This window comes from Haplochromis burtoni, unplaced genomic scaffold (assembly GCF_018398535.1).
Source record: "Haplochromis burtoni strain Fernald_Lab_line unplaced genomic scaffold, NCSU_Asbu1 Contig_7, whole genome shotgun sequence".
Lineage (NCBI taxonomy): Eukaryota > Metazoa > Chordata > Actinopteri > Cichliformes > Cichlidae > Haplochromis > Haplochromis burtoni.
The window spans coordinates 4,507,003-4,521,474 of record NW_024582368.1 but is presented as its reverse complement, the minus strand read 5'-3'; the positions used below and the strand labels follow the sequence as shown (position 1 = coordinate 4,521,474).

At 41.4% G+C, this 14,472-nt stretch overlaps 1 protein-coding gene across 1 annotated transcript; it reads left to right on the top strand.

The window, feature by feature from the left end:
- The first annotated feature begins 4,988 nt into the window (after nt 1-4,988).
- Nucleotides 4,989-8,489, top strand: hmx2 (H6 family homeobox 2). The gene is made up of 2 exons (XM_005914190.3): nt 4,989-5,769; nt 6,384-8,489. Exons 1-2 carry the CDS (start codon nt 5,496-5,498, stop codon nt 6,929-6,931), a joined length of 822 nt encoding a protein of 273 aa, XP_005914252.1. The 5' UTR covers nt 4,989-5,495; the 3' UTR covers nt 6,932-8,489.
- The last annotated feature ends 5,983 nt before the right edge of the window (nt 8,490-14,472 follow it).

Below are 14,472 nucleotides of genomic sequence, written 5' to 3'. Positions count from 1 at the left end.
CACATTTTTTGTCGTCTAAAAAAATAACAGGTTGTTAAATAGAGCTATGTTTAGCTTGTTTTCTATATTTTATGCAGAAAATTGAATTATTATAAAACAAACCCCAACAACTCTATAGTTGTGCACGCGTGCGCATGCCTGAATAAGCTCTCTAAGCTTGAGCAGGTGGGCTTCTGTAATCATCTTAGTGTTATGCACTTTGAAGCGTGATTTTACATAAAAAGTGGCTCGGTCAATTAGATGCGTAATTGCCACCATCTTGTCAAAATTATGGATAATGTATTCAGAAGTGGAAATTACTCCCTGTGCATGAGCTGCTGTCTTTTAACATTTTTCTCTCTCGTGACCGCGTGTTTTTTGTAGCTGTGTGTTGGGTTGTGTTAGCGTGCGTGTAAGGATGTCGGCATCTATGACAAGCATCCCCACCTGATGTTGCTAAACGCCGCGACCTTAACCATTCCTTTTTATTATATATATATATATATATATATATACGTACACACACACACAATAATAAATAATAAATATTAGGGTGGGAAACTGTGCAAATTGCAAAAGGAAGAAGAAAAAACAATATAAACAATATAGAGGGAAATAAAAAGAAAGATCATATGTACAGATGTTTTTTTGTTTTTTACTTCCTCACAGCGTTTTCGGTTGAAGCATATTACTCTGCAATGCTCCACATTGTGGGTGCTTTCTATGCATACAATCCTACAGGTGTCACTGGACATTGAAAAGCCACGCGTGGTTTCTGTATATACCTACATTTTTCAAGATTACATATATAAAATAAATGTAGCCAGTTCTTCCGGTTTATATAGCAAATAATCAGCCTGTAAGTTTTCTCGGAACAGGAACACAAATTCTGAGCAAAAGTGGAGATATTTAAAGAGCCTTCTAATTTTATTGCGTCATTTCAGAGAATCAGCGGAAATGTGGACACTGCTGGAGCTTTATAAAAGACAAACAGAATCACATTTTTCTATATTAATATTTTTTTTGTTTGTTTCATCAGATTACACATTATATCAAGTCTAAATGAACCATGACTGATTTTTGAAAATCTAATTACATATGTTTGTTTTTAAAATGTACATTATTATTATTATTATTATTATTACTATTATTATTATTATTAAATATGAACGTAACTAAGAATTTATGCGAAAGCAACACCGATCTGGGGGAGGAGGCTATGAAAAGAGGGAGGCAACACTCGTCATCCTCTGTTTAGCTGAACACCAGTCAGGCCGTAAATAGCAACGATAACTGATAATAATTTACTGCAAAAATAAATCCTGGTTTAGACAAGAAATAGGATACAATATTTTATGTCTACGTGATTCTATTCTTTTTCTAATGAATCTGAGCAGAATCGACCTCTAGACTGTGATTAGGGATCAGGTGGATCAGATGCAGGATCCAGAAACGACATACAGAAACTACGGCCTGCTTTTTCACAGTCCATTTAATTAAAACACGATCTCTCAGCAAGGCTTCATTCGCTGTGGTGTATTCATAGTGTCTGAGGCGCGGGAAGACAAATTGCTTCTAGCCTCACAGTTTGAAGACAGTTTTAGGAGCCTCTGCAGTTTTAGCCTGCAGTAGAGTGGATGGCAAATCTAATAAAAGACTACTCTGTGGTGTATTTGCATTCCCCAAACACTGAAAACATTACCATAAAGAATATTTTTGAAATTCAAAATCCAGCTCAGAGAAGCGTTTTCCTACATCACAACAACCTTTTCATCAAAGGCCATTTTGCGCTTCCATTTGCAGGCTAACACAGTTATTGGAAATGAATCAGTCAGCTCTAAACTCTATATGATGACCTCATCGTGAGACAAAGGGTTCATTCAAATATCGTCAGATCATAGAAGTATTGACGTGCAACTACTATGCACGCGCAACATGGCCCCATTACTGCAAATTAATAGATTGTTATGGGATTATTGTTCTGGCTCATATTGATCCGTAAACGTCTGCAGCATATTGCGTCAAGTAAGAGCAACGTTCACACGCCGCCTGGCTCGGCTTATGACCTTGATTTGCGCGCATAAATTGAAAAAATTACCACTCAATAATTTCCATTTGTGCGACATCTTTATGTAAAGGAGAAAGGGGAGCGAGCGGGGCCAAAATCAGATAAAGTAGCTGCATTTGCAGGAACTGGGACAAACGGACGTGACCGGGGACTGCGCTTAGTGTATTACATTAAAATGGAGCGCTGAATTGGTAATTTTGAGCCCTATCATAGGTTTTAGTGCCAGTTTGGAAACACACAAGTGGCCCGACCACCTTGCATAATGCTAGCCTCTTCTTTGTAGCCACTTGCATCCCCTCAAATGTGTTACATATCATTATAGCTGGACTTAAAGGCTTGATATTAAAGCATTTATTTTGACAGCAATAAGCAATGTTTTATTGTCTTTAAAAAGATATAAATATATATATGTATGTGTGACAAAAAAATAAAGATTAAATAAGGTCCCCGAGATCTTTGGGGAATCTGACGTTTTCATACCAAAACAGAGTCCCAGTCCGAATCCACGTTTGTCCTCAAACCCTGACCTCTAAAGTTTTCGATATCTTTGAAAAGTCATATCCAACAACAAACATCATCTTTCCTGGCTTCTTCTGGCAAAATGGGCCAAATTGTTGTGATTGTGGGTACAGAAACGTTTAAGCAAACCTCCTTATAAAGGATCTTCGGCTCTTTACTGCAAAAAAAACAAAAAAAAAACTGCATACAGTCATATACAAATCGTATACCAGTGAATTCCCTTAATCTGCGTGCAGATAAAAGCGACGTCGACACCTCAAGTTGCCAAAGTCATGCGTTTGAAGAACTCTTTTGACACTTCTCAAAGAGGAAATCTTGTTTTAAACCCATCCCATTTGCTTTCCTGATTGAATGCGAGCATCAGATTTTCATCAAAGTTCTATTAAGTGAAACATAGGTTGCGGGGCACCGTCTGATTGGAACAGTTTAAATTTTAATTGTGTTTTTAATTTGACATATAGTTGCTGTGAAGAATGACACTGAAACGCCGAGGGGCGGTCGATTTTCTTAATTTCTCCCCGAGGAATTGATGAGTCTATCAGGGCAGTAGATTGGAAAGCCATTAAAACTCAATGGTTAGGTTGTTAATTGGAACTTGATGGATAGGAGCCCTTGGATAGGCTGTACTGATCCAATCTTCCTGACTTTGTGTTTTCCAATAAATTACCCAGTTCATTTCCACACTCAGATTACATAAATTGTACACCTCCAGGGCTTGGGTGCTCTGCTTGCGTTTACAACTCTCTCTCTGTCTCTCTGTCTCTCTCTCTCTCTCTCTCTCTCAGGCGCGCACACCCTCATACACACAAAATATGCGCGCACGGAGGCACCCAAACGCCTCCTGAAAAAAGAGCAGGCCCCGCTTTCTTGAATGAAAATCGAAACATAATCAACGTTTATACTTAGAAAATTTATTGATATCATTTTCTCTGGTAATTTCCTTATTCTAGACTTGGACACGCCATATATCATAATACACACGTGTAACGGGTCTTTGTTTAATATTTATCGAAGCTTGATTCCCAGATCAAAGCGCCTCATAACTTCATCTGTCTTTCTCAGACCGTTCTCTCTTGCTAAAGATCTTGTTCTGTTATTGCGGTAGGGCGGCCATACACCACCTATCATTGTGATAGAGCGCGGACTTAGGCCCACTCCTTGCTGTTTGGGCTTCGCCGGGCCTTGAAACGTATGTAACATAGGTACGGGATGAACATTTCCATTCCATTAGAAGGACCTATACTGCTCAGCCTGTACTGCTGGCCTATAAACACCACTTTGACATTAAATAAAAAAAAATAAAAACATGCTTAATTTATTCTCTGCAGCCCAATGGCAGTCTGTTATGTCCACTATCTCCGTGATGAACCAATCTCACTTTGCAAAAGTCGTCTGAAAGTGATGAAGGCGCCTGCGCCGACAAAGGTCTTTGTTTGAAAGGAGCGGCATATAAAATAAACCCATTTAACTGTCATTGCAGATTTCACGCCTTATGTGTAACCACCATAAATTCAGCATCCACCCTGGCTGCCCTCATATATTTGCCCCCCTTCAGTAAAAGCCTCCCCTGCGTAAGCGTTTTAGTAAGATCATTTAGCAGCTGCTGGTCCCACTGCCAGTTGAGGATATTTACGGGTGGATCCGGATGCATCCATCTGACTGCCGTGATGCAGCTGCTGACAGAAACGGCCGTCAGCAGCAGCATCAGGAGCAGCATCACGTCCACAGCCACCGTCTTCTCCCTTTTCCAAGCTGTCTTAACACCGAACGCCGCTTGGGTTGCTACCAGGAAGGGCGCTGACATAATGATTAAAGCTGACCATTTGTAATATGTCTGGGGCTTCCTCACAAACCAGTAAAAGAGGGATAATGTGCCCGAACCTCGAGCTCAAGCCCCGCAGCTGTCCCGCATCCACACACAACCAGGGAGAGGCACGGAAAGAGCATGGGCGGTGAAGGTGGGAGATGGGCGGTGGTGGGAAGCAAATCCCCTCTTCACACACACGCGCGCGCGCACTCAGCCCCCACCACCTTCAATCAATTAGTCAATCAATTAGCCGGCCTCCACTCCACGCGCGGTCATCACGAGGCAGATTAGCTCAGTAATGATCAAATTAATTCTTAATCGTAGATAATGGACGCGGAATGAGTTTATTATTTTCAGGAAAAATGAGTTACGCCTTTGTCTTAGTTCCAAGACTGTGTGTGCGTTGCCGTCACGCCAGCCAGTTTTATCATAATCGGAAAAAGCCGACACGACAGTTCCTCTTTTCTTGGATGGGTATTATACATTTCCATAACTAATAAACTGAGATATACTGTCTGAAATTATGGAAGGCAACGCAATTTAGACGCACTTACACCAAGCTGTTGTAAGCGTTAAAGCGAAATACTTTAACACACTTGTAAGCAATAAAAATACAGGAAAAGAAGTCAAAGTTTGGTGACTCTTCTGAGTCATACAGACCATAGTCTGCATATTAGGGCGCCTAGTCTGAGTGTTTTAAGTGAATGTAAAAATGAAGGCCAATACTCCTCTTCGGCTTTCTCCTTCTTCTCATCATATCTGAAAAAAAAAAACCCCGAAAAAAAACTAGACAGGAGTTTGAAATTTCCGGGCTCATGCTGGAGGCTGCCATTGGCTCACGAGGAGCTTACCTACATGCAAATGAAGCAACGCAGCCTTGCTGCCTCTGATCCAGAGCGTGAGGAGGAGGACCAGGAATACACTCATGTACCTCGAGCTCTAGAAAAAACACCTCCAACTCCTTCAATGTTGAAACTCCACAATTAAACCGGATTGTGTTGACAAAAGCCGACAAAAGGCGCTTTCGTAATTTTTTTGCGCACCAACCCCGTAGAAAGCAATAACGGAATACAAGGGGACAGACCGATTCAGTCAATACTTCAATACTGTTATGAAGCGAGAATGAGCAGCGCAGAAGACAGCGGGAGCAAGTGCTCGTCGGGCCCGATTTCCAGCTTTACTATCCAGTCTATTTTAGGCACGCCATCCGATGAGCCGCGCTCCGGGACCAAGGAGCTCTCCAAGGGGCCGCCGCCAGCGCCGCGGAGGCGCTCACTGTCGGTGTCGTCCGAGGAGGAGTGCAGCGGCGGGGAGGACTCAGCAGACTGCTTCTGCTCCGACACGGGTCACAGCGAGCCGTGCACCCAGCACCAACCCCATAACTTTTCCTGTTTAGGTAAGGATTATTATTATTATTATTAAAATTACAAACCAAAGAAATATTAAAACAATATTATCACCCACAGATACACTTTCAAACTTATTCAGCTGAGTTTCTTTTTTCACAGAAATAACAGGTTTAATGCTTTGTTTGCACTTTCATTCACTTTTCACTAGCTTGTGTTTGAGATTGTTACACTGACACGCAGACCATCCGCTGCCACTTGTACGTTCTGCGCAGACTATCGCATCAGCAGCGGAAGAGTGGAAGGTCTAATAATTAGCCCTCTGTCTTTCCTCTCATTTCAAATTTAATTGAGCCTCCTAATTGACGAAACATGTTTCCAAAATGGCTGCACTACACGTCGTCAATTGAGCGTTAAATAGAGCTGGATTTAATTAATAGCTTACTGTACACCGTGCACACTCACGCTGAATTGTTTATTTAAAAAGTCACAGGCTTTCAGCAGTCGATTTAACAAGTCAGAGTTCACACTTGACGAACTCTCAAACTAAGTATGTCTAAAAAATGTAAAACATTTTTTTTTCAGTCGTTTAAAAAGCACGCTTAAATCATAGACCGCTTATGATAGCCTACTCATCACATCTTTCTCCCCCTGCTGCGTTTAGGTCCCGCTAAAGGACTTCTGTCTGGAAATGACGGGCTCGCACGGCGGCCGCACCTGTCACAGCCTCTGCTGCAGGATTATAAGGAGGAGCAGGAGAGACCGTGCCATCAAATGTCACCTCTGTCGGAGGAGAGACAAACAGACGGTGCGGACAAGCAGGGCAGCTCGGCCAAAAAGAAAACGCGCACGGTTTTCTCCCGGAGTCAGGTGTACCAGCTGGAGTCCACCTTCGACATGAAGAGGTACCTGAGCAGCTCGGAGCGGGCCTGCTTAGCCTCCAGCTTACAGCTGACGGAGACTCAAGTCAAGACGTGGTTTCAGAACAGGAGGAACAAATGGAAACGACAGCTCTCTGCTGAACTGGAGGCGGCCAACATGGCCCACGCCTCCGCACAGACACTAGTGGGGATGCCGCTGGTTTTCAGAGATAACTCCTTACTGCGTGTTCCCGTCCCTAGGTCTATCGCGTTTCCGACGCCCCTGTACTACCCGGGAAGCAACCTGCCAGCGTTACCTTTATACAACTTGTATAACAAAATCGAGTACTGATTGACTCTGCTGTATGTTCACTGCAGTCCACGAAAAAAGCATTACAAAACAATACGACATTCTAGGTGTCTCATAAGCCTTGTATATCAATTGTATCACTTTTTTTGTTGAGAAAACTCTTATTATGCAGTTATTGTATGTCTCGAAAGAAAGCAATCAAGCTTCCCTATATGTATAAAATACACCGTGTGTATAATTATTATAACGATTTTGTATTTTTATTTTAACTTCCTTCTTCTTTAAGTGATAAAATACTGGATTTAATCCTTCATATCACATTTGAAAAATACATTAAAAAAGGCCGACTTTTACACTGTTTTTTATTCCGAATTGGTTCGTCAAAGATATTTTAAGTTTCACTCCACCTGACGCAAAACTGACAGGAAACACTCAATTCTTCCATTTAAGGAAAAATATCATTGTTTCTATTGTAATCTAGACCTTCAACAATAACCTTCTCATTCAATAAATTTTCTATTTCAGTGAAAAATTTGGTTTGCTTGGTTTTATTTGTAAACTTTGCCACTGGTACATCCCCCCAGCACACAGGGCTAAGAATTATTGTAAATAAGAAAGAAAGCAAAATTATTTTCAGCTGTTCTGAGATTCCTGAAGACCACAGTAGCACCCATCCTTTTATGTTAATGGGTATTAATTTAATATATTTTTTTCTCGTTGTATTCTTGAATTAACTGTTTTATTATATGTAAGATTTAACCACAACTAAAATGTGTGTCAGGGGAAAAAGGGGAAGACACTGATAGTAAATTCAGAAACACTAGACGATTATTGGCTCTCACATTACACCAAAAAATATTAGTTATTTTATAATACTAAAGGTTGTGGGATTCTTGTGATGTGCATTTTAATCTGACTACATTTTTAAGAAATACAAATGTACTTCGAGGGAATGCGGTGTGAAATATTGATTGCTAAGTACACTAGCCTGGAAATACTCTAAAATACCAAACTCTGTTTAAATCTATTGAGTTCATCAGAGAGATACAGCTAAATCTGATTAGTTTGCCCTTTTTAGTCATATTTTTGTATACGCTAGTGACCAGCGAACTCCTCTGTAAATTAAGAGATTGGTGACCAGGGCACATGGCTTTATAAGAAGTAGATAAAGCACATTTCAGGCTGGAAAAGAGTTGCTTACTATCACTGGCCAATCACGCCTCTGGGCGGGATCTTCTCTCATTTGAAGTCTGCCTTCTGCGGCTCTGAAGCATCAGGACTTGTAAGGGGAAACCTAAGAAGGAGGCGTTTTGTCAAACTTTAAGACTGGCTGTCATTAGACTGTGCTCTTTATCTGTCTGTGTAGTTAATTATTTTATCAGCTCCCTTAAGAATTCTGGACACCACATGTGGTGTGTCTGGTTAACACAGGAGCTTGTTTAGGTTTTCAAGAGGCGTGTTGCACTAAATCAGCTCACCCTGTCAGTGTGTACTATCTATTAACAATTCACTACATGTAAATATTAACCATAAACCTGACCATAATCTCACACACATACACGCACTCACTCAGAAGCACATGCACGTGTCCTGTGGTTGATGGGGAGCGATAAAATTGTGTCATTTGCCAGCTTTTCTTGGGTGTCACATCATGTACAAGCCCCCCCCAACACACACACCCAACCAAGCCCTTCTACCCATCCCACCAATCTCTCACTGTGTGCTAATGGCTACATTACCTAGCAGAATCATGACTAGCCAGGCTCTGCTGCCCTGCAGATTATGCCTGACCCAATTTCTGCAACAGCCGCCCTGTGTTTCTGGGAAAATGGATAGCGTTAGACAACAGCAGTGATTTATGGGCAACTCCAGCAGCAGCGAAGAGGTGAGGTGCAGGAGGATGAATTTGTGACAGATAGGAGAGAGAGTGAAAAGAGAGATAGAGAGAGCGATGGGGGACAGTAACACTTATGAAAAGGAGCAATAGCTTTGGTTGAATGAAGCTGTTTATTAGTTTCCAAGTGGTCATTATGTCATCAGGTGTGACGGTAATATGCTGCTCTTTTGGATGAATGTTTGCACCCCACTGACTTCTGGGAAATCTGCATGACCTGTCACCTGAAGTTGTTTGATTTAGAAGACAAGGCGAGAGGGAGAGAGATGTGTGGAGAAAATAAGAGCCAAAGTGAAAGAGAGGAATAGGTGGGGTGGGGGGGATGGGGTTCGATGTAACTATGTATCACTGCAATGGCAGGCGTGAATTACAAATTTTAATAGCAAGGCAATGAAAATGATTTGAAGTGGTTTAAACTGCGAAGAGACAGCGACTGGCATGGTGATGAAGATTTGTTGAGATGATATGTTGTGCCTTAGGATTCATCAAACCTGCCTGGTAAGGTGAAAAGCAAGTGTAATTCACTCTGTGGTATAATTTATGATGGGAGTAATGGAAACTGTGGGCTACACACAGTGTGGAGAGGGAGAAGCAAAGACAGTGTGCACCCGGCAAATTGATTCTCAGGATAGTTTTTATAGCATATTTACAGAATCGTAATGAATTAAAACCCCCAGATATCACCTCTTTTACATCTTGAGATAAAATGAAGATCAAAACTAAATTAATTGAGACCACATTAAATTGATATAGGCTGCAAAAACACTATCTAACACTTTACTTTTTCATTAGTAATGCTCTCTTCTAACATCTGAAGATTTCTTCTTCTTCTTCTTCTTTTTTTTTTTTTAAATATCCCTTCCTTTCATCATTTATTTGGATGAGGGCTTTTCAACTACCTCCCAACATATTTACAGCACCAATTTGATTTAAAGAGGGTATGTGTGGCTTCATATTAGAGTGGAAGGTTATGAAGTATAACACCACGAGCAGATGCAGAGCCCCGGGTCTGCCTCAAGACAAGAGTTTTAAAAGCGATCGCAATGCATTAAGCCAGACAACTCTCAAGACCTGTTTGCTCCCTAAATGAATTTGAGAGGAGCGTAACAAGATTTTTGAGGCAGGCCCTGTCATCCGCTGGCTTTAACCAGCTTCTGTATTTATGGGCTAATGGTTAAAAAGGAGAGCTTGGAGCAGAAGTGATTTTTCATGATTCTGTTTTATATCAACTGGAAATGAAGGAGCTGAAGGGAAATTGTGTTTGTCCCCCCTCCACAGCCTCTACCCCTTCGCCTTAACAGGGGAGGAATATGCTACCAGGCAAATGGCCGCAGTAAATGCAACATATGGACTAAGTTTATTAAATGAAATAAGGTAAAGTTACAGCTTTATAAATTACTTTAAACCAAAATCGTAATGAAAACCTGTAATAAGGAGCTATATCTTTTAAATAGATAAATACGCCTTTTAAAAGTTTAAGTCTGTTATTTGATTAAAAATAACAAAAATGGTGTTCAGTCTCAAAATCAGTTTAGTTAAACTTGTGATATTGTGACTGTCTACATTAATATACTGTATATTTTAAGCTGTTTAAAAACTGAAGGTCGAATAGAAAAATCTCTTTTATTTGAACCATAATGAAAACCTTTCCATGCCTAAGTCAAACTACTCAAGAACAATATTTACCCAGTAATGTGGACTAGCGCTTTAATGGCAAAATGCACTGTGCGTAATTGTAAAATTACCGACCATTTCTTGAAACTCTGATTCTGAAGTGCCCTTCTCTGGTCAATATGCATCAAACTATTATAGACTACAGTATGTGCAGAGAATTTGGCTATTACTTTAGAGATAAGTCCATTAGCATTACCTTTGACACAATAATGGATGTGAGATATAATTTTGTGCACTCCATTTTGTATTTGTAAGGATAATAGGGGGATTATCTTGAAGGCCTTATGCTACACGCTCAAGCATGAGACCACAGAGACAGAGAGCTCTGCAACAGTTGTTTTCACATCCTCCCCTCTCTCCCTCGGCCCTCCCCTCTGCTCCAAGACCCTCTCGGAGAGAGGCAGGGAAGATAAAGCATGTCATTATTCTATTAAAGACCTACAATTTTTGTAATGGGACTTGCAGTGGTCGGCAGAAGTGCAGGCAGCTTCTTCAATATCCTGGACATTATTTGCTCGTTTAGTTAAATGATGTTTCTAATTCCCTCATAATTACTTGTAATGAGGCTGTCTCCCTCGTTTTGATGCGGCTACATCTTAATACAGCATGGCATTCTTTTTTAGGGATAATTACCTCTCATGAGGCTGTGGAGCAAGGCTGGGGTTTGTTGTGCGCTGCACACGTGGCAAATTGGCTTGTTTCCTGCCATCTTGTCTTCCTGCAAATTGGTAAATTAAGTTTCTCGGCTGGAGCATTAGAACTGTTAAGTTTGCTTTCTCGGCTCCTTCAAATGATTGGATTCACTGACAGAGAGATGGCCGCATATTCTCTGTTTTGTCTCATTAACTTTGTGCGCTTTACAGAGCTGAATATTGGAGCATTAACAAAACTGTTACAAACACAGTTTTAAAATAATCTGGGCATGTAACCCAGATCACAGGGGAACACAAAGCATGCTAATTCCTTAAGGCTACATTTTACATTCATGGTTTACTATTAAGCCAGTGAGTCTAAACTTTAATCCAGTTTTACTGAGAGACAAATCTCAACACTGTTTTGGGGGAAAAAAAGAAGCTGGAATCCAAATTAGGTCAATTTGTTATAGCACTAAAAGACAACAGTGGTGCCATAAAATGTATCTGCACTGCCACTGTGTCAAAAAAAAAGGTACTGAACCAGTTCCGTAATTTTCCTCTTGATAACATTATCAGGAGAGCTGCTCATAACTATGTTATATTCAAGAGTGTAAACATGCTATATACATGCAGAATTTAAGCTTACGATGGATTTTCCCTTCCTGTTCCCCATCAGTTAGTAGACCTGTCTGTGCTGTCCCTCTGAAATGATCCAGCTGCCGTTCTCCAACCGCAGCCATTGCAGGGTTGGGTGAGGGGTTTTTATTTCTAAGTGCTGATGTGTCGCAGACAGTTTGGCTCTACAAGGGCCTGTTACACGCCGATTAAAGAGAGGGAAGGAGTGCTCCCGCAGGGCGGCCTTGTACATTTACCCTGACCACAAAAAGGTCTAACGTTTACGCCCTGGTGCTGACATGACCTTCAAACAAGGTCCCTCTGCTGCCTGGGTGGATACTGGAACTGTCTGGAGCCTGCAGTGGACCTAACAGACAGACAGGAAGAAATCATATCTTTTATATCAGGAATGCCCTGTCATATCCTGGGAAGTGAGAAGATATGGCTTTTATTGGAAAATACAAGAAAGGATAGTTATTTTTTGCACTTTTATGGCAATATGTGATTGTGATTTTATAAAAGACTTTGTCAGATTCACTGAATGTTGGAACATGATATGACAATATTCTCGCCATTAAAATCCCCTACACTGAACAAACTGACACACATAAAAGACACAAAATAATTCCGATCCAAATCCAGTCCACAGTCATCTATTGGTGGATGATAAACACATCACTGCTTATTGTTTTTATTAGTGAGAGCACAGGCATATTCTCAAGTGATCCCTTTGTCTTTTCTGGGCCAGTGATCCATTTGTTATGAGATATGATATTGAGGTCTTCTTAACACGAGAGTTGCGATCTCTTTGTAAGGACCAAGTGGTCTCTTTCAGCTGCAGGGGTCTCACGTATAGCGAGATGATCTATCACTTCAGTCTGAGACTGACTGGTGATCACATAGCCTGCAGTGCAGCAGCAGGCAGTACAATGAAAGCAGCACACTATCACCTGACAGCTAATTAGGGATCACTCCCCTGGAAGGGAATACATTGTCTTTGAGGGAATGAGGGAAAGAAAGCAAGAGGTCACTGAAATCTGTGTGAAGTGTCAGTCAAAGCCACAAGACACCTGCAATCTCTAAAGGGAATTTATCAAAGAGCGGACTTCCTGATGTCTGGTTATCTTTGTTCTAAACAGTAAATAATATCTAAATTATAGGCCGTTTTAGTTTTTCTGTCCTGTTCCCCACATGCGTGAACTCAAGTAAGAACTTCATACTGTATCTAGACATTCATACAGTCCTTTTTAAATCTGAGAGTTCGGCAACAACAATTCTCCCCAATTTTGTCTGCTAGCATGGCCATATTCATGGCAGTGAGTGTGTGTGCGTCCATATGCACAGCCAGGAGTGTCAGTCTATGGCTTATATGAGAGACCTGGGATTTCTTTGAAAACACATTTGTAACCATTAGTTGAGTGTAAGGTTTCATGTGCAGAGTGCATCCTCTGGACTGGTGTCAGAGTTTCTGTGAGGCTCTGTGGCAGCCTCTCTTGGAGGGACTGCACTGAGAGAAGGAGGATGGAGGTGGTGGCTGGGGGGGTGGGGGGATCACTGGAGCCTACGCGTCCCACCAACAATGCATCACGGCAGGCAGGGTGTAACCCGAGCCCCCCCTCTGGCCCTGGTGTGGCCTGCCACCGTGCACTCCCTCTCGGCCCCTTTTGCACCCCCCAAGATGCTTTTAAAGAGATTTGGCCAGTGAGAGACTGGTTCTTCAAAAGAATCGTCATCACATTAGAAAGGAATTAGCCAGTCCTAAGGCCAAGGATTCCCTGACCTGACTAATTCTGCACCTCTAAGCAATCCGTCTCATGCCTAGGCGGCTGGCGAGGCACGTTCCTGGTGTACAGAGGAGGAGGTGCTTTAGCAGGGGAGATTCCAGTCGTCCTGCAGGTGGGCAAACTTTGCATAGGTGCTCGGGAAAGGTTACTGGATAATCCATCAGAATAACATCTGCAGGTAGAATGTGAAAGTATAGCTATATGTAAAAAGGCATTCTAAGGATTTGCAATGAAACAAAGTCTTATTGCCGATTGAAGCACACAAACAGATTTATTAATTCAATGTATTTATTTAAGAATTTCATTCAAAAAAAAAAATTCTGAATCTGCTTTGAAATTAATGGATAGTACGATCTAATTTATTTGCTAAAATCTTTATGAAATCTTGGATGCAGGCCTCCATTAACATAATTTCTTCAGTTCAGTCCAGAGAAACCATTTCAGCACTTGGCCACCTGTTCTTCTAAGCCTGAAGGGCTCACTGGCAACAACCTTCCCTCTCACTATTTAGACAAACTAATCTGATTGGGGAAAAGAAGGAGGTGGGGAGGGGCAGAAACTTACAAACCACATGCTGCAGGGTGGGACTCGACACCACCTCTTCTCCAGGGTCTCTGATCGTTAAGGAGCTACCATAGCCATCAGCATGATCAAGCTAACACACAGTAGGAGGAACAGTGAAACAGACAAAAGAGAGAAAACACGCAATACTCCCAGTGGCATACGCAAACTAATTTCAACACATTTTAAAAGCCTGATTGGGTTACAAATGTATAAACTTAATTATTATGTGGTTTCAAAGGCGCAAATGCAAGTGAGCCCTTAAGTTTTTTATTCTTACATCTCTTATAGTACTTCACTATTTGATCCTTTTCCATACATCAAGCGTGTATGATTCTATTATGGTAGCTCAAAAGACACACTTTAAAACCACTGATCTGGAAAGACACTGGAGAGTGTGTGAAGTAAAACATACACTTG